At 41.1% G+C, this 21,204-nt stretch overlaps 7 protein-coding genes across 9 annotated transcripts; 2 read left to right on the forward strand and 5 right to left on the reverse strand.

Annotated features, from left to right (window-relative positions):
• The first annotated feature begins 198 nt into the window (after positions 1–198).
• On the forward strand, positions 199–7,622 carry capt (adenylyl cyclase-associated protein 1). 3 transcript variants are annotated; one of them, XM_030384663.2, is made up of 7 exons: positions 2,079–2,983; positions 3,732–4,227; positions 4,334–4,458; positions 5,661–6,009; positions 6,081–6,628; positions 6,690–7,207; positions 7,280–7,622. In XM_030384663.2, exons 1-7 carry the CDS (start codon positions 2,665–2,667, stop codon positions 7,361–7,363), a joined length of 2,439 nt encoding a protein of 812 aa, XP_030240523.1. In that variant the 5' UTR covers positions 2,079–2,664; the 3' UTR covers positions 7,364–7,622. The 3 variants fall into 3 exon arrangements, with proteins under 3 accessions (XP_030240525.1, XP_030240523.1, XP_030240524.1); XM_030384665.2 differs by lacking the exons at positions 2,079–2,983; positions 3,732–4,227; positions 4,334–4,458 and adding an exon at positions 199–357; XM_030384664.2 differs by lacking the exons at positions 3,732–4,227; positions 4,334–4,458 and having other exon boundaries at positions 2,126–2,983.
• Vps29 (vacuolar protein sorting 29) lies at positions 7,540–8,805 on the reverse strand. The gene has a single exon (XM_030384670.2). It carries the CDS (start codon positions 8,651–8,653, stop codon positions 8,105–8,107), a length of 549 nt encoding a protein of 182 aa, XP_030240530.1. The 5' UTR covers positions 8,654–8,805; the 3' UTR covers positions 7,540–8,104.
• A 25-nt stretch (positions 8,806–8,830) lies between these two features.
• Tfb4 (transcription factor B4) lies at positions 8,831–11,107 on the forward strand. Its single transcript, XM_030384669.2, has 5 exons — positions 8,831–9,095; positions 9,152–9,332; positions 9,397–9,592; positions 9,649–10,067; positions 10,130–11,107. Exons 1-5 carry the CDS (start codon positions 8,834–8,836, stop codon positions 10,197–10,199), a joined length of 1,128 nt encoding a protein of 375 aa, XP_030240529.2. The 5' UTR covers positions 8,831–8,833; the 3' UTR covers positions 10,200–11,107.
• On the reverse strand, positions 10,424–12,426 carry l(2)10685 (5-methylcytosine rRNA methyltransferase l(2)10685). Its single transcript, XM_030384668.2, has one exon. The coding sequence runs from the start codon at positions 12,189–12,191 to the stop codon at positions 10,653–10,655; it is 1,539 nt and encodes a 512-aa protein (XP_030240528.1). The 5' UTR covers positions 12,192–12,426; the 3' UTR covers positions 10,424–10,652.
• Positions 12,427–12,643: 217 nt separating this feature from the next.
• Positions 12,644–14,454, reverse strand: LOC115562690 (sialin). Its single transcript, XM_030384647.2, has 5 exons — positions 14,290–14,454; positions 14,028–14,230; positions 13,193–13,964; positions 12,842–13,128; positions 12,644–12,781 (listed from the first exon to the last, which is right to left on the reverse strand). The coding sequence occupies exons 1-5, from the start codon at positions 14,324–14,326 to the stop codon at positions 12,665–12,667; spliced, it is 1,416 nt and encodes a 471-aa protein (XP_030240507.1). The 5' UTR covers positions 14,327–14,454; the 3' UTR covers positions 12,644–12,664.
• Positions 14,455–14,461: 7 nt separating this feature from the next.
• LOC115562684 (trypsin 3A1) lies at positions 14,462–15,430 on the reverse strand. The gene is made up of 2 exons (XM_030384638.2): positions 15,171–15,430; positions 14,462–15,116 (listed from the first exon to the last, which is right to left on the reverse strand). Exons 1-2 carry the CDS (start codon positions 15,413–15,415, stop codon positions 14,558–14,560), a joined length of 804 nt encoding a protein of 267 aa, XP_030240498.1. The 5' UTR covers positions 15,416–15,430; the 3' UTR covers positions 14,462–14,557.
• Positions 15,431–16,010: 580 nt separating this feature from the next.
• On the reverse strand, positions 16,011–20,320 carry LOC115562683 (sialin). The gene is made up of 5 exons (XM_030384637.2): positions 20,129–20,320; positions 17,964–18,205; positions 17,107–17,887; positions 16,557–16,843; positions 16,011–16,483 (listed from the first exon to the last, which is right to left on the reverse strand). The coding sequence occupies exons 1-5, from the start codon at positions 20,166–20,168 to the stop codon at positions 16,295–16,297; spliced, it is 1,539 nt and encodes a 512-aa protein (XP_030240497.1). The 5' UTR covers positions 20,169–20,320; the 3' UTR covers positions 16,011–16,294.
• Between the last annotated feature and the right edge of the window lie 884 nt (positions 20,321–21,204).

Below are 21,204 nucleotides of genomic sequence, written 5' to 3' on the forward strand. Positions count from 1 at the left end.
TACATATATTTAAAACCATAAAAACTCATCGAAACCATTCTTCAGAGATCTACTTGTTTATTACATATATTCATCATTATAATTTAGCACTGAAATTGTTCTAATTTAGCAATTTAGTCAAGTTGCAGATTTAAAAGCTATCGATAAGCAAGTAACGATAAAGTTTGCACTAACGTTGACTGCACGCTGTTAATAACATTTCGTTAATATGTTAAATGGGTTCTCTGTTAAAATCAGATGTTAGTTAAACGAACGAGCGAAAAATTAGTCACTCGTCGTCGATTTTTCGCACACAACTGTTCTCTAGAAGCGGTAAATTGGTGTTTAGACATTCAGCGCTACTATTACAAATTTGTGGTAAGTGCCCATTTACAAGAAAATTAAAATACGTGTATATGTGTGTGTGCTGAAATTTTATGTGCTTTTCTTAATACAAACCAAATGTGCGTAAAAAATATATACATTTATAGAAATGCAGCAATTTGTGAAGTGCCAAGCAGCACAGCGTAAAAGTGCCGGTTGCTTTGACAATTGGGTGGGGTTACATACAGTTAGAGTTCCTGCGGCCAGGCTGTCTGGAGTTCTAAAATGGCACGTATATACTATTTTGCTGTACGTGTTCATATATACACATATGATATGTGTGTATTTGTATGCAAGTGTGGGCGTGTGTTCGAGGACAGGAGACAGCTGTGTTGCCGGCAATGTCAGCCACTTGGATATATTGGGGCTATTTTTATGTGAATCATTTTTTTGTTTGTTAATTTAAATACATTCGCATACCATGCCATTGATATGTGTGTAATTTGTAGTTGGGGGTATGACTGTATATGTGTGTGACTGTATTGATATATTTTTAATGATGATTTCATAAAGAATTTAATTTTACTAATCGCTGTAGATATTAATAAGTAAGCTACTGTAAATGCGCTAATACAAATGTGCATTGGTTATTATCCATTAATGGCAATGTTAACAGTGCAAAGTTGATAAAAATTCTCAGCTGTTTGCCGCTTCATATACGGTCATTATTGTTGTTGTTTTTGCTCTCTGACTCACACCCCTATAGTTAACTAGAAAGTTTACGCAAGAACGAACAATATACATATGTATGCAACTGTGTGTGTATATTCGTGTGAAATCAAAGATGGCCAAAAAGCGCTATCAGCAAAAAATAAAAAAGGTTATTATATGAAAACACACTTATACAGAGATAACATTCTTCTTTTCCTATTTTGCTTTGGACATAAACACGCAGCAGGTTTAATTTCTAATTAATTGTTATATGAGACGAGCATCAGCGGCGCGCATAACGGTATAACTGCCACAGACACTTAATCTGCTCGTGCCGCTATTGCGTATGTGTGTGCGTGTGCATTTGAAATGCGTTTGCTGCTCGCAAAAGAACAACAGGCACACACACGCACACAAACACAAACGCCTGCATACAAACATTCACATCCTACAGTAACTCGTCTCTGTTGTGGAGCGAAAGTTGTTGTCGGCGCAAGCAGACGTATTCTCACTCTAATTGCTTAGATTTATTTGTAAGCTTTTGTATGCATTAAACTGCTGTTCAACAACAACAGCAACAACGTTAGCGCCGGTGCAATAAACTCATTGTTGCTGCAGCGCTTACAATAACAAAAAAGTATGCTCAGCTTTTGCGCTCTCTCTAGCTGCCCGCCTCTCTCTATTGACGCGCAAACTCTCTTCTTAACATTGTTGTTGCCATTACCACGGCGAAGCTTTCTCCACAACAGCTTCAATTCAGCTGTTGTTGACCCTGTGTACCTGTACTCAAAGCAGAAATTTGTCTCCAAATTTTGAAGCTGCTTTCAATGCGCATTCAGTTGCTCGCACAAATTTGCACCAAAAGCGTGTGGAAAAGCGGATGTTGAAATAACCAGTGAACAACGTTTTATAAATCTGATTGTCTTAAGACTTCAGATTGAACAATAAATATCCACTGCTTTGTGTGTGACCTTTGAAGGAAGCGCTGTTGTTGAATCTAGTCCGAACAAAACAAAAAATATCAACAAGCTGTGCCCATGCCGCCTATAACATGACCTTAACATTAACATTGCGCTGTTAAACGAATTTAGACTAATTTCGCGTCCTGTGCGTGCGCGCGTTTGCTGCCCATTTTTTTTAGGGTGTGTTCCGTTCAACAGCAGCTGTGGAGCTTTGTAGGTCTGTGTGCGTGTATGTGACCCAGTTGGGCCATTGCCGTGCCCCATAGCGCTGTGCCCAGGCTCTCTGCATTAAACATTGAAAAGTTATTTAATTTGCTAATTTTTCATATGTCAAACGCGCAAAAAAAGAAAGAAACTGAAAACACAGAAAGGAAAAAATATTGCGTTCAAGTGCGTGTGAAACGATTTGCGTTATACGATATAGGAAGCTTAAGGAGTGGTTTTTCTTTTACTGCTACTTTCTTTTCCTTTTGCGGCTTTCGTCATACGCCTAACCAATTTTTGTATGGCTGCTAGACGTTGTTTTCATTCTTGTTGTTGCTGTTGTAAATGAGAATGAGCTAAAGCATAAAAAAAAAGAAAAGAATCCGGAAATTGCATAATCTTAATGTGATACCTACCTAAATCGTTCATATACCACTACTCTTTAAGTACCCATAAACCAAACAAGACAACAAGAGCTGCAAAAATGTTCTCATGTTGTCGTGCTAATCCAAAAGCAGCCAAAAAGGATAAGGACAAGGATAAACAGTGTAAAAACGATGCGAACGAAACAAACGAAAAAATCGAACAACTGCCCGCAGATACAGCTAACGAACAGGTCACCCAGGAAGAGGTCAAAGCCAATGGCCAGGTACCAAAGCCTGAGCTACAAGCAGAACCTCTACCCCAACCTGAGCCAGAGCCAGAGCCTGAACCAGAACCACAACCAGAACTAAAACCTGAAGCACAAATTGAATCCGCTGACGCCACTGAAAAGGAGTCTGTTCCTATTGAGCGCTCTACTGGTATTCAAAATATGTATTACCTATGTATAACACCTAGTTCTATATGCAAATTTAGATATGTTGTCCCGCTTGTGGGAGCTTTAATACACGCTAGGGTATTGCACCTGGCTGCAGGCCCCTGGAGATTGGTGAAAAAAAGACAGAGCTATACCAAATACCCAGTACCTGCGCTTAATTAAGCTTGTTTTCCTCTTTATTTCGCCTTACTAGCAAATGTTTTAGCGCACAACTCTATGTTTATTATAAATATAGATTTGTATATATATTAAATTATATACAGCAATTATAGAATATCAAGATTTTAGATTTTTATGACACACATAACATCTTTAGGTATATAGGAATATGGTAATCAAATATTCAGTATGTAAAATCGTTTTCTATGAAAAGTTCATATCGTTTTCCGCTTTTGTTAACAAAAGAGAAAGACTTCTCCCACTCTCTGCCAGAAAAACCAGTTCTGTATTCTTATAGCATAACTTGGAAGAATATTACAGTCGGTCATCATCGACTGCATAATACTCGTTTAGGGCTAAAAAAGTTAAATAGTTTTTGTAAGGCTTTGTTATTTTCTTGATTTTTCAAGCACCTAGTACCAAATGATTTCAGGTCTTTGAATGAGTATATTAAGTCGTATTGGAATAATAGAAACAGTATTGGGGCATACAAATTTTTGGATTTAATTGTTGATCAATTATATATAAATACGTATGTATATATGTGCACGCTTTGCGTCGCATCTTCACAGCCCTTGAAATAGAAGCTATCAACACTGTCGCATCGTCGCCAGTGCAGCGTTCGACGCACTCATCCACATCAACCGCTCCACCCGCATCGATGACCAGCGCCACAGAGGATGAGCCGACGCCGAATGCAATGCCTCAACAGCAGCAGCAACAGCAGCAGCAGGTGTACGAGCCGCAACCGGCTAATTCGCATCCCACAAAGAGCTGCCTCTCCCGTCACAACTCGACGCATCAGTCCATCAAGAAGAAGGTGAACATAAGCAATCGAGCGGAGATCATTGAGCCAGATCCGTTGAGCTCATCGCTGTTGCTACTGGCCAATCACAACAACAACAACAGCTCGCTGGCCGACGATGATGAAGTGTTTTCCGACTCACTGCCGCCGCCCAAGCGGGAGAGCATGTGTGCGCCGTATATCGAAGGTGAACTGCTGCCGGAAACGCTGGCCTTTGCGCACGGACTGCCCGCCTGGTTCGACGATGAGCGATTGAATGAGATGTACGCGTTCTCTATCGTATTAGCCACATTATATGTACTACATGTATGAACTCATCTTTCTATTCTATTGTTATCGTTGTCATTGATGTTGGGTGCACGCCTGCAGCGGCTGCATTGAGCCACCTGTCACACCTGTCGGCCGGGATGAGCTGGAGCTGAAGCGTCAGCGTCTCTACACGGAACTGCTCCGCGCCGCCCACGCAGCCGTGGAGCATAGCGTGGCCGTGCGTGGTATGAAAGAAATACAAATGGAATTCTATTGTTAAATTCGATTGTTCGTTGCATGCCTTACGTTATCGATAAAACGTTCTATCAATAACGCTTTTGTTTTTCAAGTGCAGTTTTCGTCCTGTTCTCGTGAATGTTTTATATATCCTTTAAAAAACCACAAGTCTCAATTTCAATATTAAAGAAATTTTGTCTTTTATCTATAATACTTTTACATATTTATATGATCCTGTTTCTATTATAAATAACAAAATTTACAAATTGTATAGTCAAATGCAGTTGAAGTGAAAAATCGTTAGTAATTAATTTAAATTGGTTCTAATTTAGCTATTAGAAGAAAAATTGATTAGGGTTTATGCTCTATAATTTTCTAATTAAAAACCACTTCAGATCTTTAGAAATAGTCATCGTTAGGCTTAAAATAATTTTATTTATTTATTTTTCCTTTTTTTATGTATTTAAAATATATTAAAATATTTCTATAATTAAAAATATTTTTAAAAAGATTTAACATAAAAGGAAAGTTTTAATACTCTGTTTTTAGCAACAAGTTTTATTTTAAAATTGTTTTCCTTATTTTTAACTATTAATACTAATTATTATTATATTTTTTTATATTTATTTTTCAAATATTGTGTTGTATATTATAAATCTTACATATTTACAATTTAAACAATTTTAATACTAGAGTAAGTTTCGAGCTATAATACCTATTTTTAGACAGCTTTTATAGGGTATCAAATTACTATCACTGCATTCACATATCTCTAAACTCACTTATTTTTAATATGAAGCACCTGACATTTTTTTCCTTTTATAACCGTTCACCGATCTCTGCTCATCATTATCATCAGCAGCAACATCATCATCATCAGCAGCAGCAACATCATCATCAGCAACAGCTCATTCAGCGTTTTTTTGCTCGTTGCTTAATCTCTCAAGTCGTTTCCAGTGATTCATGCGAATTTATACTTTTTATTGCAAACACTGCGATGACAACAATCACAACTTGTTTTTTATTTTATTTTAATTTGTTTATATACTGGGTGTGAACACGATTTGTGTAATGTTTTCATCTTAATTAAATATACAAATAATATGTATATATTTTTTACGCTTACATTTTTTACGCACATCTTTTATAAAAGCACAAAAGTTTCTTAGCGAACTGGAATTATAATGGAGTTTTTTTTATTAATCAACAGATAACCACGAGTCGGAATCAAAACCCACGGCTGCCGTTGAGCATTTGGAAAGGATTTGCGAACGCTTGGAGACTTTAGTGGATCGGCTGGAGCACACGTTGATCACGCCACATCCAGAGACAGTGATTAAAGTACCATCTACACCACCCGCACCGCCATCACCACCAACGCCACTGCCACCGCCACCGCCAATTGATTCTCCCACAACAACAACAAGTGACAGCAACAACATGAGTGTCGCTGGCTACGAGGATATTATCGCCGGGCCATTAGCCGAGTACTTGGCGCTATCCGCCCAAATAGGCGGCGATGTGGCTGCGCATGCGCAGATTGTGAAGGCTGCATTCGAGTGAGTAATAACTGCATTCGATAATGTTATTTTTGTGTGACATTCTTAATTTTCAATTTGACAATTTATAGCGCCCAATTGCGTTACGTGACGCTGGCCACGCAGATGGCTAAGCCGCCGCAGGCGAAGGAAATGGAACTGCTGCAGCCGACATCGACGCAAATCAGCGCCATTTGTGATTTCCGTGAGAAGCACCGCACCTCGCCGCTCTTCAATCATTTGTCGGCCATTAGCGAGAGCATACCCGCCCTGGGTTGGGTGTGTACGACATCGATGCCCGGACCGCATGTCAAGGAGATGAAGGATGCCGGCCAGTTCTATACGAACCGTGTGCTTAAGGAGTGGAAGGAGAAGGATCCCAAGCATGTGGAATGGGCACGCGCCTGGCTGCAAACACTAACTGATATGCAGGCCTACATTAAGCAGTATCATACCACGGGCCTGGTCTGGTCTGGTAAGGGTGCAGCCCCCGCCGGCGGTGCACCACCACCGCCACCACCCGGCGGCATGCCACCACCACCACCACCATTGGATCTGAATGCCCTGAAGCTGGACAGCGCTGGCGATGACCGCAGTGCGCTCTTTGCGCAGATCAATCAGGGCGCTGACATAACCAAGAGTAGGAACAAATGACAATAACTTCATTAAACAGCCTTAATATTTAACTAATATTCTTGCAGACTTGAAGAAGGTAACCGGCGACATGCAAACTCACAAGAATCCATCACTGCGCACTGGTCCAGCGCCCTTCAAGACGCCAGCCAAAACCAGCGCCCCAGTTGCCACTAATGCCACTGCACCCGTGAAGGACCCAGTGTTTACCCGCGATGGCAAAAAGTGGTTGATTGAGTACCAGAAGAACAACTCGGGTCTCATTGTGGAAAATGCCGAAATGAACAATGTGGTGTACATGTTCCGCTGCGAGGGCTCCACCCTCACTGTCAAGGGCAAGGTCAACAACATTGTGCTGGACTCGTGCAAAAAGTGTTCGCTTCTGTTCGATTCGGTGGTTGCCTCCATTGAGTTCGTCAACTGCCAGAGCGTGCAGATGCAGGTGTTGGGCTCGGTGCCAACGGTGTCGATCGATAAGACCGATGGCTGTCAAATGTATTTGTCTAAGGACTCGCTGGGCGTTGAAATTGTCAGCTCGAAGTCATCCGAGATGAATATACTCTTGCCGGAGGATAATGGAGATTTTGTATGTGGAGCTTAAATTGTCTAAATAATATTTATATATTTATTTCATACTTTTTTTTTTAACTTTTTGCAGACCGAACTGGCTTTGCCCGAGCAGTTCAAGACCTTCATCAATGGCAAAACCCTCAAGACTGTGTGCGTCGACAGCCTGGGCTAATGCGTGGGCATGCACATCAGGGATCGCATGGACGTCGTTGATTGCTTTTTAAATAAAAACATATATGTATGACAAGTCACCTTCCCCCCATAAAAACCCGCATCCAACTAATTGCAAGTGGATTGCAGCAAAGCTAAATAATCTAATTTTAAGCGCAGAGTTTTCGTATTTATGTATTTATCATTTATTTTTTGTAACGTACGAAAATTTAGAAAATAGTTGCCAAATTATGCTGCTATCGTAAAAAATGGGGCGAAAACAGAAAGTATTCACAACAAAATGAAAAGAGATCATAAAAATAATAAAAACAATAAATTTAAATATTTATTTTATAATGCAAGAAAGCAATGCGACGTAAACCGAACGATAATCCAATCTGTATCTAGATATTAACTACAATTGTAATGAGAATAACGCACGAAACTTTGTCAACATTTTTAAGCAGACTTTTCATTCGATTATAAAATTCATAATATTTTGCACATTGAACATGTAAGCGAGACACCAGAGTCAACAGTGAAAATCAAGCAAAAATAAGAACTCTTTTTATATTCTATTTAAATAAAATTTAAACATTTTTTATTAAATAAAAAAATGAAAGAAGCGTGGTTTAATTTATACAATTTTCTTCTTAAATATATGTATATATTCATATATTCAGATTTTCACGTAGTTTAAGCCAAGATCAAAGGCAGATCGGATATTTCAGTGCGTACGGAATGAATTTCTGCTAATACTTGGTTATATCTTTTTATACTCAATGCGCTCCACCTTGACCTCATCGCCGATCAGTTGATAGACATAGGTCACCACCGTGGTGCTCTGTATGTCCATCAGCACAAAAGATGGCACCACATTTTGGTCCAGCGGATTGAATGCGCCTGTTGCCGAGCCCGGATTGATGTAGAATTTATTGCCATGCTCGTATGCCTCAAATTTGTACGTATGCCCCGTTATTAGTATATCCACATCTAGTTGGCGCTGGATTAGGGCTAATGCTTCGGGATCTCCTCGAGGGACGACCTGATGACCGTGACACAGGCCAATACGGAATTGACCCACCGTCACAACTTTCTGCTCCGGGTAGCTGAGATTCTCATCAAAATCACCACGCACTATGTGCACATCGTTGGCCAATGACTTCAGATAATCATACGATTCCTTCGTGCAGATATTTCCAGTGGCCAGTATATGATGTATCCGACCGGGCACAAGCAGCTTTTTGAACTTTGCCGGCAGACTGCTGCAGCGGTGTGGTATATGCAAGTCGCCAAGTACTAGAACAAGCATTTTATAGCTGTGCTATGTTCTTGTTTCTTAAAACCGGATGTAATACGTGTTTAACGCCGTTTTTTATCAACAACAGTGGGTGAAACGCCCAACAAAAATTTTAATGCTGACAAGAACAGCTGATTGAAGTGTCCGCGTTTGCCGCAGAATGGCAAAATGAATGAAAGTGTCAGCGCTGCCATGAAAAATTCGCGTAGTGCCAAAGGTTGGGCAAACCGCTCTTTATCACGTTATTTAAATGAGAATTATTCATTGAGCTTCATTGAAGCTCAAATATTGAACTTAACACTTGTTACATACAGCTCTGGAGAGACTGACGTAACAAATGCAACTAGTGGCGTGCTCTTTTGCGTAACCTTTGAATTTTATTCGCAGAGTTTACCATCGCGCTTTGTTTTGCCGGCGAAAATGGAGTCCCCAGACACAACAGCAAATAAAGAAGGTATATTCCAAATGAGTAAGCGTACTTGAATTTGAACTTATACTCTAATCTTACAGATGAGGCAAGCATTGACCTGTTGGCTATCGTGCTGGACACGAATCCCTCCCAGCTGATTGTTCGACAAAATCCACAAAATCTAACACAGATTCTGGAGGCAGTCATCGCCTTTGGCAATGCGCACCTCATGCAGAAGGCGCAGAATAAATTGGCTGTGCTCTCCTGTTCACATTACAGCACGTAGGTGACGAATAAAACAAGCATTGAGTGAAAATATTTATTAAGTAAATGTTTTCCTTCTCAGAGAGTTTCTATTCCCCCTGCCGGGCAGGCAGGTAGAGCTGCGCCAAATAGATGCCCAATATGAAGCGTTCAGTTTAGTGGAAAAGACGGTGAAGCAACAGTTGGGCAGCATACTCATGAATGCGCCTCGTTTGAGCGCGCCGTGCGAAAGTTTACTAGCGGGCAGCATGTCCATGGCATTGTGCTACATATCACGAGTAGGTAGTTAACTCCATTCTTAGAACTTGAATTCTAAATATTTTTACTTTTACAGCTGCAAAGGAATGTCCCGGCTGGCGTAAAGATGCATTCACGCATTTTGGTGATCACGGGCAGCAATGAGTGCGCCTCGCAGTATATGACCTTCATGAATGTCTTCTTCACGGCCCAAAAGTTGGGCATTGTCGTTGACACCTGCGCCCTGGACAAGACACTCAGTTTGCTGCAACAGGGATGTGACATAACGAACGGTCAATTTCTCAAGGTCAATCAGTTGGATGGCTTGTTACAGTACTTGCTGTGGGTCTTCTTACCATCACCGCAGATGCGGCACAAGCTGGTGCTGCCACCCACACCCAAGGTTGATTATCGCGCCTCTTGTTTCTGCCATCGCGAGTTAATAGACATTGGCTACGTTTGCTCCGTATGCCTGTCTGTCTTTTGCAAATATAGTCCAATCTGTACCACATGCCAGTGAGTCAAAAAGTTTGTTAAATTTGACAAATTATTTATAATATTCATATAATTACTTGCAGCACGATTTTCAAGACTCCTGGACCACTGCCCATTAAGCCCAAGAAGAAAAAGAAGATTGACAAAAATTGAACAAACATGCTTTGAAACGCGCACAAACGTATTTCTTAAATTTCCAATATTGTATGTGAATTATATTAATGTATATTTAGATTGTAAGCAAAAATTAAGCCACAAAAGCCGGCTGTATATTGTTTAAGCCGAAAGTTCACATTTAACATTTCTTTAAATTTTAATTCCGAAAATATAAATGAATCCTTATTGAATGAAAAAAAAGACACACACAAACACATATATTTAGGTTTAACAAGTAATTCATTTCATTTTTAATAATTAACATTTTAGAATTTGGTATCATTAAAAACGTTAGGATTAAGGCTCTGAGGGGTTTCATCCCTGACTATATACCCATTACTAGCTTCGTAATTTGTTGGTTCAGAATCTGTTTTCACCCCGCCAACAAATATCTGAAATTCCCCTTTCTGTTATATATCTTCGAATTTGGTTTGATTAAAATGTTCAACATTAAGAATTTCGTGTGATTTTACTGAAATACATAGGTCCAAAGTTGGCCGGCAAATATGGCAGAACCATTTGGCCATATTTCAAGCCCTTTGGCTGCTCGAATCTGTAGATGTCGCTAAAGAGCGCTGTGTGCTGGCTGAGATCTTTGATGCGAGCCGTGATACCGTGCTCGTTGAAAACCTTCTGCAGCGCCATATGGACAACACCATCGTTCTGTACCGGAGACAAGGAGCACGTGGAGTAGACCAAACTGCCGCCAGGCTTTAATAACCGCAAGCAATTCGCCAAGATGCCGGCCTGCAGCTCAGGTATGCGCAGACGTTCCTTGATTCGGGTCGGCTTGAAGATATTGTTGTCCTGATGCATTAGCACATGTCTGTCCGTGGTGCATGGGACATCCACCAGTATCTTGTCATAGCTGCCATATTCATCTAGATTGCGAGCATCGCTCTGACTAAAGATCAAACGCTTGCCCGCCCAGCGCTGTTTGTAATCAAAGAGATACTCCTGCATGACGCGTCGCAGTTTATTCAGTCTCGACTCCTGTACATCGTTGCACACCAACTGATCCAGGTGTAGCGTTTGCAGCATCAGCAGTGACTTGCCACCTGGTGCCGCACAAGCATCGAGCACACGCTCACCCGGCTGTACTTGCAGAAACAGCGGCGGCAGCACGGAGGCGCCGTCCATTAGAAAGTGAGACAAGACACCAGTTAGACATTGCCGCGGCGGCTTAAACTCCGCACAGTTGCCCATTTCGTAGGTGTAGATGGCCAAGTGTTCGGGATACTGAAATATGGCCTCGGGTTCGATGATTAGCGGAAAATCGGTGTTGGTTTGATAATATTTATAATGCTCCGATTCGGCAACCCAATCTTCCATGCCCTTAATGCTGCTGGCGGGCACATATTCGTACAGGCCGCCCGTGCCAAATTGTGGATCTACTAAACGACTCTCATCTAATTGCACGTCCTGTTCCAAGGCTTTGGTCAGACTCTGCGTAAACTCCACTGACGATGCCTCCTTCTCGCTGTCTGTCTGCGCTTCCGTGTGACTGTCTTCTTTATTCTTCTTCCCATCGTAGCTCAGCTGTTGTGGTGGCACATGTCCATCGTCTGTTGCAGTCGGATAGATGGCAGCCACTTCGCGTTCTTGTTGCTTGCGCAGCAACGATTCCAATTTGTCATCGATGTCGTAATGAGCACGCCGATTAAGTAGAAGATTAGATTCTGTGCCGGCTTCCTCTCGTTCCATTGCCAATTGAATAAGAGATTTAATATTGATGGCACCGTCCAGCTCAAGCATGCTGCACGTTTGCTCCGTGTCACCGAAATTATTTACCATGGCAACATATTTGTGTTCGGTTAGGAGCGCAGCACGCATATTTTTCCAACGTCCGCCATAGACAGAGCCATAGAAATCGTCGAAGGTTTCCAAGGCACGATCGCAATTGTTGCGTTTGTGTTGCAGCACATTCCAACGCCTTTTGCCGCTCTTCCAGCGTCGCTGCAGCATGCAAATGTTGCGTATTTTCAACATTTTCGCACGACCGGCAATTTTACTGGCAGCGACTTGGCCAGAGTTGTGACTGTCAGTGCAGTTTGAATTTTGAAATAATTTTTTTATTTGACTTTTTTCTAAATGTGCATATTTTGAGCGAATATAACGAAAGCGTTATGTACACTTTGTTTTTATTTTTTATTTAATTTTTGTTGCCTAAATTGTCTTTTAATTTAATTTCATTTTAACAAATGATTATACGAATTGTCGATATTCGATAAAATGCTATCGATAAGAAGAGAATGTCAAATCGGTTTCAGTTGCTTGGTGAACCAGTTTATTTGTTATTTAAATTAACAGCTGTCTGCTATGAACATGTTTTAGTTCTGTTAACGGCTACATTTAAAATATGTTAATTAAAAAAAAAAAAAACGTTTGAAATAAAATTAGTTTTTTATTCCTTTTTTTTAAGCTTTTTTGTTTGAAGATATCCTTCTTATAGCCAGCTTTAACTAGCCCTCATCCCATGGTTGCACTTCTCCCTGTGCCAATAGCATGTAAATAACAAATTCAATAATATACAGACCAATTGTGATACCAAAGATAACTCGCCAGGCCTGAATTGTTTGCTATTTAAGAACGATATGCAAAAATATTTCGATTCAAGATTCATTTCGGATATAACTTACAAAATTGTCGGTGATAAAACCTACTAGGCTAGGCACCGCAATTCCAGGTATTGTGGCAATAGTATTGGTCAGAGCCATTAATGTGCCAGCAAAATGTGGTGATATATCCATGTGATTCGAGAGGAAGCCGCAGAACATGCCGCCTGCGCCCACAATACCCAGACACATGAGACTAATGGCAACATAGTGACGACATCTGACGAAACACATACCACACAGACAGAGGGCTGGCACGACTGAACTTATGCCCGTTGCGATTTTTCGGGCAGTCACTCGCCTAATCTTATCTGTATATGTAAATAGGATATATTGCAGTAATATTATAAAGACTCAGCTCATGGCAATACTAACTCTTATTCTGTAATATATCCAATACCTTGCTAAGTACGATGCTGAATATTGGCATGAGTATAAATGGCAAAGCGCTAAGGGCTGCACATTTCGACACATTGAATTTGAGCACCTGTTTTATGTAGGACGGAATCTCAATGACGAAAATGTACCAACCGAAGTTGCTGCAGGTGTGAGCAATGAGAATTGCCCAAAAGGCACCCGATTTGAAGATCTTGCACCAGGGTACATAGGGTGCAGCAGGTGCCTCGCCCAACGAGGCGTTAATCATGTCACGTTCCTTTGCGGTCATCAGGCGCTGTTTGTTTGGATTGTCCTGTATGAGGAATACCCATAGTATCATCCAAATGATGCTCAGACCACCCGTTATATAAAAGACAGCCTCCCAGTCAATCTGATTGAAGATCAAGTTCGACAACAAGATCGATGTCGCCGTGCCCGCCGATGTGCCCACATAGATCAGGGTGGCGATCAGCAGCCGTTCCGTCTGTGGCGCCCAGCTGGCTATCATATTGTGCATCGACGGGAATGCCGCTCCACCGCCAACGCCTTTCAGAATGCGCATAGCCATCAGCCCGGCATAGTGAAACTTCGCCAGAACCGGTGAGAATATGGTGCATATGAAATTGATCGCCACAGCGCTGAGGAATACCCATTTCGCTGAATAGATTTCGGCAATGCGAGCCGACGGAATCTGCGACACCATATAGCCCCAAAAGTAGCAGCTCAACAGATTACTTTGCAAGCTTTCGCTCCAGTTAAATATTCCGTTCTGCGAGCTTACACATATAACTTAGTGATATATCAATTAAACTTGGATTCTAATATACCTTACCTCCACTTTAGCATTGGGTGAGGTGTCCGACGGCGGATGACAGCCCCTATCTTTGTTAGTAGGCGCTGAAGGACTGACGTGAAGAGCAGCCGAATGGTTTACCATGACGACCATCGTGACGTTCAGGCTTACCCTTAGTCCATACACGATTGCCATGCCCAGATTGGCGAGGAAGGCAAATATGTAGCGTGCCGGCAAGAATGCTATTGGAGTGCAGAACCTCAACCACTCAAACTCTTTCGGATTTATGCAGGAAACTTACATGGATAGTACTCTTCTTCTTTTTCATCATCTATCATTTCATACAATTTTTCTTTCTGATGGAATAATTTTCTGCATTCTGATTGATTGCGACTATACAACTATTGCGATTTCTGGAATAAATATATACACATGTTTTCCAATTCTAAGATACAACAAATTAAACCAATATATTTTTTTGAAGTTTCAACGATTTAATGGGGAACATTTTTGAAAGGTCTCGTCACCTTTGCTAGCACTTTATTCATAGCAAATCATGACTCAGATGGTCAAATACCGCTGTGCTCTCTAATCCATTCACGAACAGTGGATACTCTACCATATACGCCCGCAGAGTTGGGCATGTTGCAGGGTATTAAGGTCCACGAGACCACACCCACCAACAGGCCATCCGAACTCACCAGGGGACCGCCAGAATCGCCACTACAGACATTCTTGCCGCCTTGCGGGTAGCCAGCACAGATCATGCTATCAGTCACCTTCAGTGAATAGAGTAACCTCTCACACTCCTGCTGCTTGATCAGCGGCACCTGCACCTGCTGCAGCTGACCGCTAAAGTTCAGAGGATTGTCTGTTTTGCCCCAGCCGCTAGCATAGCACATTTCACCGTCCTTAAACTCTTGACCCTGCTTCGGCAGCTTAACGGCCTGCTTGGTCTCATCGAATTCAATTGGTTCCTGGAGCTCCAAGAGTGAAAAATCATAGTCGTACGTAGTTTGGTTGTACTTTTCATGGCTAACGATCTTTTTGATGCCTAGCAGTTGCCCATTTAGCCCAACATTTTCAGAGCTGCCCAATCGCACTTGTATCTGATTAGGTTGTGCGCCACTAGATTAGAAGGAATCGATGTTAAGGCATGAACTTATACAGGATGCAACTTACAAGATGCAATGCGCTGCCGTCAGTATCCACTGGTTAGAGATTATGGAGCCACCACAGTGAATATTCGCCAAAGAGACCTGATATGGAGCCTGTGTTATATTTATAGAGTGACCCCCAACAATGCGACCATTGATGCGTGGCTGGCGTCCCAAGAGCTGATTGACGGGCTGAGGTATTGAACGAACGCCCGCCAGGAAGGCCGCTGCGGCTTGGAGCAGCAAGAAAGTCACAAGCTTAACTGACATTATTGAGTTGACTTTGAAAGAATGAAAAAAGCGCTCGACTTTTATAGAAATGGCCCAGGCCCAGAAGCAGCAAAGTCTGAAGAATGTCTAATAGTCCTGTAATCTAAGAATGCACTCATATATAAATCAGGAATCATCAATACATTTTGTTGATTTTATGAGAGATTGTTATACCCTGCCCCTTGAAAACGGGAAATCAGGAATTCATGGTTTTTGTCATGTATGTAAAAAATGAGAGGAGGCGTGGCAGATTCCATCAAGCATGTATGTTCTTAATCAGAGTGACAAGCCGAATCCGTTCGTCTGTCCGGGCAGGGTTAAGGGTATCTACTAGTCGAGCAGTCTCGACTAGAGCACTCTTGTTTTAAATTGCTTTCTTAGTTGATTTATTGACTGCTAGATAACACAAGGAAAGCAATTAAATTAAGAACGAAGAAATGCTATCGAATGCAAAAATTTTCCTATTGTCAAACTAGTATAACATATTACCAGTATGACAGTAGCTGTATAAGCATTTATAGTACAATTGTACACCACGTAGCGGAAGTAGAACTGTATAACAGTATACCAGTTAAACGATATTTAAAGACAGCAATTGTACTACAATATTATTTTATTTCGTCTGTATGTGGGATAACATTTGAATTCCTGTCGTTTGTTAAGTACATTTTAAAGGCGGGTAAGCGAAGTAGTGTAGTAGTGTCCATAGAGGGATGCACATATACGAGTATACTTAGTATTACTGGTTAAACTAAAAACTATAATTGGTATTTTGTAGTATTTACAGTCCAGTGTGACAGTTCGGTGCTTTAACTACACAAAAAGTCATGCAATTGAAATTCTTGTATATGGTTCGATCCACTAATCGAGATTACATAATTATGGCTTTTGCTGTGCGTTGACATCTTTCAGAGGTGTCTTCTCATCCTTGACATCAGCATCCTTCTGATCATCCGATCTATTCCACGATTGCTCGGCACCCGAACCAAATATGACGAAAGCCAAGAACTCCAATACGAACAAAACGATTGTAACGCCAAAGATAATACGCCAGGCTCCAATATTTTGCTGTGATTGGAGTACACAAGATTTTGGAATAATAAAGAATTCTGAATTATATGAAATCTCAGGCAAAACTTACATTTCCATGGGTTACAAAGCCCACAAAGAGGGGAACAACAATGCCAGGTAGGGTGGCAGCAGTGTTGGTCAACGCAACTAAAGTGCCAGCAAAGTTCGGAGCGATATCAATGTGATTGGATAGGAAGCCAGAGAACATGGCACCCATTGCCACAATGCCCACGGACATGACAGAGACGGCCTCGTAGTGTCGGCATCCAATATAGCACAAGACCAACAAACATATTGCCGGTATAACAGTACAAATTGAGGTAGCGGTCTTCCTAGCAATGGTTGTGCTTATTTTGCCTAAAAATATACGTATTCCTCATTAATACAGACTAAGGACTAAGAATACAATATGTAAAATGAAAAGTGTAGGAAATGGGATATGTTATGAGTTATAGGCTATATGTTGGGATAAGAAGATGGAGTAGAATATATGGACAAGGATTAGAGATGGATAAGGATAAGGATAATGTATGCATAAGGGTTTGAATAGGATATAGATTTTTATACGGATTTATGTATATACATGTATGTATATAGGTTATGGACACAGATAAACTTACCCTTCGCTTGCAGAGTGTCCAGAATTTTGCCAAGAAGTATGCTGAATATGATCATTGGGAAGTAGGGCAGGGCGCTCAGTGCAGCATTGCTGGCCACATTGAACTTGAGCACCTGCTTCATGTAGAAGGGAATCTCGATGAGGAACATGTACCAGCCGAAGTTGCTGCAGGTGTGAGCGATAAGAATTGCCCAGAAGGGCACCGATGTGAACACCTTGCCCCATGGCACCTTTGGATGATGCTCGACCTTGGTCTCGGTGCCCAGCGAGCTGGTGATCATGTGACGTTCCTCGGCACTGATGAAGCTCTGCTTGTTGGGATTGTCCTGCACCAGGATTATCCACAAGAGCATCCAGATGCAGCTGAGTGCGCCCATCACATAGAACACCGACTCCCAGCCCCAGTTGGCCGATAGAACGCCAGCCAATAGAATAGATAGTGCCGTGCCCGCCGATGTGCCCACATAGATGATGGTGGACATGACCATGCGCTCGGTGGGCGGTGCCCAGGAGGCAATCATCACATGCATAGCCGGGAACGAGGCACCGCCGCCCACGCCCTCCAGGACACGCATCAATATCAGGCCACCGTAATGAGCAGAGGTCAGGATTGGAGTCAGCAGAGTGCACACCACATTTATGGCCACCGAGAACAGCATGACCCACTTGGCCGAGAAGTTCTCGGCGACATGAGCCAATGGAATCTGCGAGACCAGATAGCCCCAGAAATAACAGCTCAGCAGTGTGCCCTGCAGGGGTTCGCTCCAGCTAAAGGGTCCGTCCTGGTCGGAATAAGGCGAATAAGATGTTTTATTTAAATTTACATTCATTTTGATTGCTGCGCAGCTGGTGACCTACCTCAACCTTGGCCGTTACATTGGTGGCGCCACCTGGCGGCGAGCAGACCTCAACCTCCTCGCTGGCGCTGCTCGTGAGATTCGAAATTGTATGATGATCCAATGGCTTCTCCTGCATCAGATGTATGGCAGTATGGTTGACCATGGCCACCATGGCCACACTCAGATTCACCTTCAGCCCATAGACAATGGCCATGCCAATGGAGCCCATTATGGCGAGCACATAACGTGCGGGCACCAGCTCTGCAAAATGCAAATCAAATTGACAGTCGATTAATTGTTGGGCTGGGTCAGGGCAATGGAAGTGGGAATGGAAATGACAACGGCAACGGCAACGGCAATTGAGATGGGAATGTTACCACGAGCGCAACGAAAACAAACCGTTAAGCCAAGCTATAATTGGAGCAGACCTCGCCCTGATAACAAATTTCGATTTGTATATGGTATTTGTTTTCCATTAGAAATTCACGTCTGGCCCAGCGACGAGGCGATCCAATTGGATGGCAAAACAAATTAACGTTTCACAATTGCTCGAACTTTATCGCCGCAACGCGAAATATAACAATTCGGAAATTTGTTGATAGCTGCCGCTAAAGATAGATGGGAGCTATCATCAAACGATTTGTGCTGGCAACTGAAGTGCTTAATTTCAAATAAATGCCTAATCGAGTGACAAAAACATGCCCAAGATGGAAGCGATTAGTAGATAAGCTGAAAGTGGGTAGCATAACAACAGAAGTAACATAAAGTGTACTCTAAAAAATTTAAGAATATACAGGGTTTATCTGGGCAATCTCTCTACTGTTTGGAATTGAAGATAACTAACTGAACTCACAGGGCTTTGGCAGTCTAATCTATAAGCTTTTCAAAAGTCATAAAATTTATTTATTTTATTATTCATTTCTAAGTGTGAAAGTAAACAACAATTGAGAATCCATTAAATTCGACTTGATATAAGCAGGAGGATTGTGTGCTGATATAATATGTAAAACTTGTTCAAGTATCCACTAAAAGTAGCTGGAAACTTGATAAAATATTTGAATATTTTTAATTAAAAATAATAAATAAATAAATATTAAGAAAGAGTATAACAAGTTTGATATTGTTTATATCATGTATATATGTATATATATTGTATATATTCTATATAGCCTACATTTTATATATTTCTATTTAATTTAAATTATGCCGACATATGGTTAGAGTTTAGCGGAACAAACTCTCGAATGTGTTATTTTTATGTCATTTAAATTAGCATTTTTTTAAGCTTCCATATGGATACCTTTAAAAACTGTACAATCAAATATGTAAAATATAACTTTAGAGCTAAAATAAAAACAAACTCTCCTGAAACAGGCTAAATGAAACAGGAAACTTTAGTGAAAGCCAAAAAGCAATCAAGCCATCGGGTACTTTCACCATGTTATGTATATAAGGCAAAAGTAATTATATTATTATTTGCTATCGACATGACAGCAGGATTAAATTGACATTTTTATTACGGCTACTACTACTAGATGAGATAATGCGGCGAACATCAATTTCCATATTAATTTGTTGGCCTAGGTAAGTGGGTAGACAAGAAGCAAATATATAGATTGGCAAATGTTTGGGCATTGTTTATAACGCTGACATACAAATGACCTTCAGGCCAGCTGTCAATGGGAAGTCACATACATAGTGGATGTATCCATTTGTATACATATATATTTATATATCTATAAATTGAATTTCTTTTCTTTGCTCTTTAGTTTGGTAGGCTCATAAAATTTTGGTTGCTTCTATAAAAAGCCGCCGCATATTGAGCTAAAAGGATAACACACACGCACAACCACACATACACACATATATATATATGTATATATAGTTACATACATACACACACATACATATCAACACGGAAATAAACGCACACACACGCACGACCTTTCGGCGTCTTTTGAGGTCAAACACACATTGCACAAGTATTTGAGATTCTTTCATCAGGACTCATGACGCCCCATGGTGCTCGATCTCTGCTTGCCACTTGTTGCACTTGCATTGCCTGATGCACTCGTCTATTGCATTGGCGTAATTCAACCTTCTCTCACATATGCCACAAGTTGTCTTTGCATTTTGTCCAAACACTTTTCTTTTCGTTGTTTGTCTTTGCTGCTTATCACTTACTGCCCAAGATGCTGCCCCTGGCGATCACTTCCTCAGACATGATGAAGAGCGTCCAATCTTTAGTCAAAGTGGACCACAGATGTATATTTCAATGTGTATTTATTTATTCCGATTTATTCGTGCGAGCTCTGTGTACTCTCTAAATGCGACGCGTGCGTTGCCACAGGCAGCTGCCTTACAACTGAATTCGTAGCTGGAATACCATTTCCGACGACGCGCCGCTGCCTCGAAATTTTGGCTTTTTTTTTTCAAGAGCATAATTTACGTTTCAAATGTATACACACTCTCTTAGTGTGCTTGTGTGTGTGTGCGTTCGGCTGTGTTTGTGTTCGTATACCGGCAGCTCGGGATCTGGTTTTTCATTTTGGGGGGCTGGGTTCGACCTATGGAAGCGTGCGTGCCTGCTGGCTCGCGCATAAGTTCTGTATCTTGATGTGGCAAGTTGTTGGTACAACATTTTGTTGTCCTACTCCAGCTGGCAGTCTCGCTGTCAGCCTCCCCCCTTTTTTTCATCGCTGCGTCGCTGCCACATTCCACAAAATCTATTTCACATGCGTTCCAATCGATTGCGTAGTACAGTCAAAGCAAGCTGCCGTTGCGGTTGTTGTCTTGGCTAAATCGAACTTCACTTGACAAAAAAGTTTAACAGAGTTAATACCCTGTTCCATATACATATATGTGAAAGAGGTATGATGTGATTAAGACATTACACAAAAATTAAATACGTTGAATCATATATATATATATATGCTTTATATACCATGTATTTTATAAAACTTAATTAATTCTATACTATTTTTAAGAATCTTAAAGCTAGAAATTGAACGTGGAAAATTAGAGTATTGTGGTTTTATAAAACTTGTTGTGTCTATGTTTGTGAGCTGAAGAAGGCGTGGCAGATATACATATACTCTTAATGAAAGACAGATGTATAAATAAATACTACAAGCATATGTTTTTAATTAGCTTCAGCTTATTGGATTGCGAGTAGCGTAACAAGGGCAGTTAAATAAAGCTATATATTATCTTCATAAATATAAGCTAATATGACTTATATTATTTTATCTCATTGTCGA

Source organism: Drosophila navojoa, chromosome 3 (assembly GCF_054131105.1).
Source record: "Drosophila navojoa isolate 15081-1374.11 chromosome 3, UAZ_NAV_1.0, whole genome shotgun sequence".
Classification (NCBI taxonomy): Eukaryota; Metazoa; Arthropoda; class Insecta; order Diptera; family Drosophilidae; genus Drosophila; species Drosophila navojoa.

Excerpts from the sequence above, each read along its gene's own strand:
- capt (XM_030384663.2), top strand. The coding sequence starts at position 2,665 with ATGTTCTCATGTTGTCGTGCTAATCCAAAAGCAGCCAAAAAGGATAAG. Across the intron at positions 6,010-6,080 it reads ATTGTGAAGGCTGCATTCGA|CGCCCAATTGCGTTACGTGA; the intron begins GTGAGTAATAAC and ends GACAATTTATAG. Across the intron at positions 7,208-7,279 it reads CGGAGGATAATGGAGATTTT|ACCGAACTGGCTTTGCCCGA; the intron begins GTATGTGGAGCT and ends AACTTTTTGCAG.
- LOC115562683 (XM_030384637.2), bottom strand. The coding sequence starts at position 20,168 with ATGTCTGAGGAAGTGATCGCCAGGGGCAGCATCTTGGGCA. Across the intron at positions 17,888-17,963 it reads ATGTAACGGCCAAGGTTGAG|GACGGACCCTTTAGCTGGAG; the intron begins GTAGGTCACCAG and ends TATTCCGACCAG. Across the intron at positions 16,844-17,106 it reads GGACACTCTGCAAGCGAAGG|GCAAAATAAGCACAACCATT; the intron begins GTAAGTTTATCT and ends GTATATTTTTAG.
- LOC115562684 (XM_030384638.2), bottom strand. The coding sequence starts at position 15,415 with ATGTCAGTTAAGCTTGTGACTTTCTTGCTGCTCCAAGCCGCAGCGGCC. Across the intron at positions 15,117-15,170 it reads ACGGCAGCGCATTGCATCTT|TGGCGCACAACCTAATCAGA; the intron begins GTAAGTTGCATC and ends CTTCTAATCTAG.
- Tfb4 (XM_030384669.2), top strand. The coding sequence starts at position 8,834 with ATGAAAAATTCGCGTAGTGCCAAAGGTTGGGCAAACCGCTCTTTATCA. Across the intron at positions 9,096-9,151 it reads CACAACAGCAAATAAAGAAG|ATGAGGCAAGCATTGACCTG; the intron begins GTATATTCCAAA and ends CTAATCTTACAG. Across the intron at positions 9,333-9,396 it reads TCCTGTTCACATTACAGCAC|AGAGTTTCTATTCCCCCTGC; the intron begins GTAGGTGACGAA and ends TTTCCTTCTCAG.
- LOC115562690 (XM_030384647.2), bottom strand. The coding sequence starts at position 14,326 with ATGATAGATGATGAAAAAGAAGAAGAGTACTATCCAT. Across the intron at positions 14,231-14,289 it reads AGAAGAAGAGTACTATCCAT|CATTCTTGCCGGCACGCTAC; the intron begins GTAAGTTTCCTG and ends GCACTCCAATAG. Across the intron at positions 13,129-13,192 it reads GGATATATTACAGAATAAGA|ATAAGATTAGGCGAGTGACT; the intron begins GTTAGTATTGCC and ends TTACATATACAG.
- Vps29 (XM_030384670.2), bottom strand. The coding sequence starts at position 8,653 with ATGCTTGTTCTAGTACTTGGCGACTTGCATATACCACACCGCTGCAGC.